General features: G+C 32.0%; 1 protein-coding gene across 1 annotated transcript; it reads right to left on the bottom strand.

Moving 5' to 3' along the window:
- Nucleotides 1–2,730: 2,730 nt before the first annotated feature.
- LOC132633775 (probable glutathione S-transferase) lies at nt 2,731–4,356 on the bottom strand. Its single transcript, XM_060350245.1, has 2 exons — nt 3,983–4,356; nt 2,731–3,499 (listed from the first exon to the last, which is right to left on the bottom strand). Exons 1-2 carry the CDS (start codon nt 4,289–4,291, stop codon nt 3,131–3,133), a joined length of 678 nt encoding a protein of 225 aa, XP_060206228.1. The 5' UTR covers nt 4,292–4,356; the 3' UTR covers nt 2,731–3,130.
- Between the last annotated feature and the right edge of the window lie 662 nt (nt 4,357–5,018).

Genomic DNA, 5,018 nt, shown 5'->3' with positions numbered 1-5,018 from the left:
TATGTAGTAAGAATAATAAAATTCAAAACACACATCACACATACAACCATGCATACTGAATAGCTAGATTCGATAGGGAAACTTAACTATTCATGCAAACTATATGAGTCATGTCAGATAATTCACCCCATAAATTAAAACAGGACCAGCTCAGATGGAGAGTAAACTGCTAATTTAAGTTAGGTAAATATAACCCTAGTTCCATTGAACCAACGTGTAACTCAGTTGGAGAGTCAAGACAAGCTATCAATTAACTAGGGATTGAAGCACAATAATTTACCATAATGAATCTATTCGATGGGGAAGAAGACCTACGTCAACATGTAAACTCATTATATCACTGTTATATACAATGGAGATCATAGAGAATGAACCCTACCACCACTGTTTGAAGAAATAAAATTTTTATTTAACAAAAAATTTCCAGAAAATAGAAAAACGACCAAAAAACCCATGTAAACGACCCCGGATGGACAAAAAGGGCCCAATTCACAAGTAAAGCTAGTGAGTATTGCTCAGTGGGTCGTTTCCGATGAACCTACCAAATTTCGAGTCAATCGGAGTTCGTCAAAAATCAGAATTCCGAAACCATGACCAATTTGGATTAAAAAAAAAATCTTTTTTTAGCCAAAATAGAATTTAAAAAACATATACATTTGTTCAGTAGTTCTTATCACATATCATCATTAGCATGCTAATATACATGAATCAAGAACAACGAACAAATTTTCAAAAATGTTTACATAATTTTCGTGTTGCTTTCTCGAAATTAACATGTTTATGTAATCATTAAATATAAAATTCAAAACACACCACATAGATATCCATGCATCTTGAACAACAAATTTCAATATATGAGAACAATTCACACAACATATACATGTGATGCAAGATATTCACTCCATAAATTTAAAACCAGAGCTAACTCAAACGAAGAGTATGCTGCTAATTTAAGCCAAGTGAATATCATTATTATTATCTCTAGTTTCATTGACCCAACATGTAACTCAGATGGAGAGTTAATACAAATTATCAATAACTAGTGATTATACCTAGTGACAACCCATAATAAATCCATCCGATGGGGAGGAAGACCAAAAGTCAACACATAAATTTATTATTTCACTAGTATTTAGACATGAAAAACATAAGGAAGAATCTCTATCATCATTAGATCATAACCGAGTTATTTTTCCTTAAAATAATTTTCAAGAAATAGAAAAAATGCCTAAAACACCATTTAAACAATCCCAAATCATAACAGTGAGTATTGTTTAATGGGTCATTTCCGATGAATCTATTAAATTTCAGGCTAATTGAAGTCTGCAAAATAATTCATCTCCAAAGCTATAACCAAAATCAGATTCAAAACAATTCAAGCATCTTTAAGAATTAAACAATATGACCTACATTCTTATCATATATCAATTCATATTAAATCATCACGTGTATTCATGTTCTAGATTTAAAATAAACAAAACTGACATGAAGAGTAGTTTTTCATACTCGTTTTAATCCGAAAGAACAACATAAAACCCATCTAAACAGCCTCAAAGATTATTCCTTACTGGGCGTTTCCAATGAACACACCAAATTTCAGGTGAATAATTAAGAGTTCGTGAAATTCTTGATCTCCACAACTAACCAAATTCATCAAAATAACCGTTTTAGGCATAACTAAGGATTAAATAATCTGATTCAAGTTTCTATTCTCCTTTTATAATTATCCCACGAGTTGAAGGCATACAATGTGTCCCTTCTTCTAGGTAAGGCACACAAGACCTTCTTACAACAAATTGTCCTCTCGATTAATACACTTAAGAATCCAAAATATTATGTTTCCTCATTTTGAATGAAAACCTCAATATCTCTTCTCATGATTTAATTAAGTGTTACTAGTATCTAAAGACACATCTTCTATCTGTAGATAAAACACCACCACTAGTATACACTTATTCAGGACAATTCTTCACAATACATGAGAATATCGAATGACTCAAATAAATAAATCACATCAGTCAATCCTATATAGAAATCATAATTCTCAATTCATATATCAATATAATCTCATATGTATAAAGCTTTAAAAAATTTCAATAATCTCAAATAAATAGACCAACTCGAAAATCACTATTTATTTATCATAAAATTCTTATTTATACAAGATTATACACTTATGAGGAGATAATAATACTCATGTAATCAATGTGGGATATAAAATCACGTGTTTAAAATATTAAAAACTTTTTCAATCATCCAAAATTAATAGACCATTTTGATGATATCAATTAATCAATCATAAGTTCTCAATATATGTACAACTAAAACACATGTCAGGAAGCACAATATTATTAAAATAAAATAATGCTCATATGCTGTTATGGAGATTCATACGGTAAGGTTTTCACATGAGACTTATAAGTATCCATAAAGGGGTATCATCAATCTCAAAGTCGAGACATGGATTTTATCAACTAATTATTATTTCACAAATGTAATTTGCCATTATCCAATTCACCAGGAATACATAGACCCGCAATTGAGTCGTACCTTTTAATAAATCAAAATAATGAACAAATCACATTGATCATAATAATTATATCAAGATTAAGAGTATAAGTACATTTAATGAACTAGATAATTTGTTTTATATATTCAGTGCAAAAACACTTATCTCTACTTGGTCCGTTCAATACATACAAAATGTACTAGCACAAGAAGACGGAACTATACCGTTCTCATAATGAAGATACATTATATTAATCTTGGGCTACAATCATAGCTTTGTCTAATTTCCATCTTAGATTGTGAACATAAATTTTATACTTATAAGAACCGATGATTTAATCTTCCGTGTATAAGGTAAACTCTATACACTAAATCATCTACTATATAAGTAAAGGACACACATACTAGTACATGATCTATTTAATTCTTTATTAAACAATGAATAAATATTTGTCTTATAATAAATACTATATCCAAACACATGATTAATAGTATATATCCAACAACCTCCCTCTTAGACTTTTAACCATGACAATTATTATAATATACCATGTCTAAACGCATAGTTAATGGTATATACCCAACAGTTGACACACAAAAATGTCGAAACTTGAAAAGATGATTAAGCAGGTGGTCGTTTGGGAGCAGTTGCAGCTTGAAAGCGAGGTTTGAGATGCGGAATTAATAATTCATCTCTTGGAGGTAGATATTTCTTATTTTGTGTGCAGTTAATGTATTCATCCCTCCAAGCACAAAAATTTGGGAATTTTTCTCTTGTAACCAAAACCACTCTAGAGACTTCTTCAAAAACTCCTAGCCAAAGTCCCACAACATTTGCAGCAATATCAGCAAATCCAAATTTGTCACTCACAAAGAACTTTCTATTCTTGAGCTCGTTGCCAATAACTTTCAGCATTTCACAAACTTCCTCTTTACATTTCTCTTGCTCCTCTCCTTTTTTGCGAAAGAAAGAATTAATCACCGCTTCCGCCTGCAAATTACACTCAAAACATAAATTTCAATACAAAATTTTACGCAATTCTGCAGATCCTATATACAACAACAATCACCAGTGGTGGAGCCACATGCATCCAAGGCGTGTCAACCGACACCCTTTCGCCAAAACATCACACTGTGTAAATATGTAAAAAAAACTTTTTATGTATATATACTATGTGTTAAACCCTCTTAATTTCGTCGTATATTTACTTTTTTATATTTTGACACCCTTTAGTAAAAATCCTAGCCCGTCACTGACTATCACTATATCTCAACTTCAAGCAAGTTAGGATCGATTATATAAATCTGCACTAACTGTGTCGCTACATTGGAGATCATCCTAAACCAATCTTATAAAAGTACTATAATTTCTAATTTCTTGAAATTTTCTACTAGTATATAAATCTCTGAATGGATAAAAATCCTTAAAAAATCATTCAGTATTCTCAACTACTCGGAATATATAGCATAGTACCTTATCATCAAGGAACTTAGCCCAGAAACGAGCTAAAGCACGGTCATAAGGATCTTTAGGCAAGATGGAAGGGCCTTCAAATGTCTCATCAATGTATTCAACAATAACCATAGATTCAAAAATAGGCTTGCCATTGTGAATGAGAACAGGGACTTTCCTGTGGATAGGGTTGGATTCAAGAAGCAGAGGGCTCTTTTTTCTTAGATTTTCATTTATATATTCATATTCCACACACTTAATCTTTAGAGCCCACTCAACTCTGTGAGTAAATGGGCTATACCATAGACCAAGCAACTTCACGTCTGCCATCTCTCAACTTTGGTTCTCTGTTTTTTGCTTTACTATATTGAAGAATTTTATGTGGTAGTTCTCCCTTGAGTTCTAGTCTTCTTTTATAGAGGTAAAAACAGGGATGCATGTGTTGTACTTCCTCCGTCCCCTATAGACTGTTGTATTAGCTCATAAAGTTTGTCCAAAATAATTCTCACTTAAGGAACTCAAAGCTAAAGTTGACAATTGTTTCCAACTATATCCTTAACATTAAAGAAGTATGCATAATATTTAAGAGGAGCAATCAATCTACCTTAATTAAATATGAGTCACTTAGTAAACTATACTCCTCCGGATAAAAAGAGTGCCCACTTAGCCTTTTTTTTGGGTCAAAAAGAGTATCTACTTATCAAATCAATAAATAATTAACCTTATCTTTTCAGGTTTGCCCTATTGAGTGCTATGTGATCAAATTTCAATACCTATTTAATTAGGGACAGTTTAGTCAAATTACCTATTTTTGTCTAGGAATTAGTATTTTCTTAAGGGTTGTGTAAATGGCTAAGTGGACACTTTTTTTTATCCGGAGAGAGTACCTTGTATCTTAATGAGCTTGAAAAGAGCTAAAATGACATTTAAAATGAGACAGAGTGAGTAGCAACCTATGTTGCTCGGACCTTTCACTTTTGCTGCCGTACTCGTGTCCGACACGACACGACACAACACGACACCGACACCGGATTCGTGTCGGATCTGGTCAAACGAC

This window comes from Lycium barbarum, chromosome 3 (assembly GCF_019175385.1).
Source record: "Lycium barbarum isolate Lr01 chromosome 3, ASM1917538v2, whole genome shotgun sequence".
Classification (NCBI taxonomy): Eukaryota; Viridiplantae; Streptophyta; class Magnoliopsida; order Solanales; family Solanaceae; genus Lycium; species Lycium barbarum.
The sequence above is the reverse complement of the archived record's forward strand: the minus strand, read 5'-3'. Positions and strand labels throughout refer to the sequence as shown.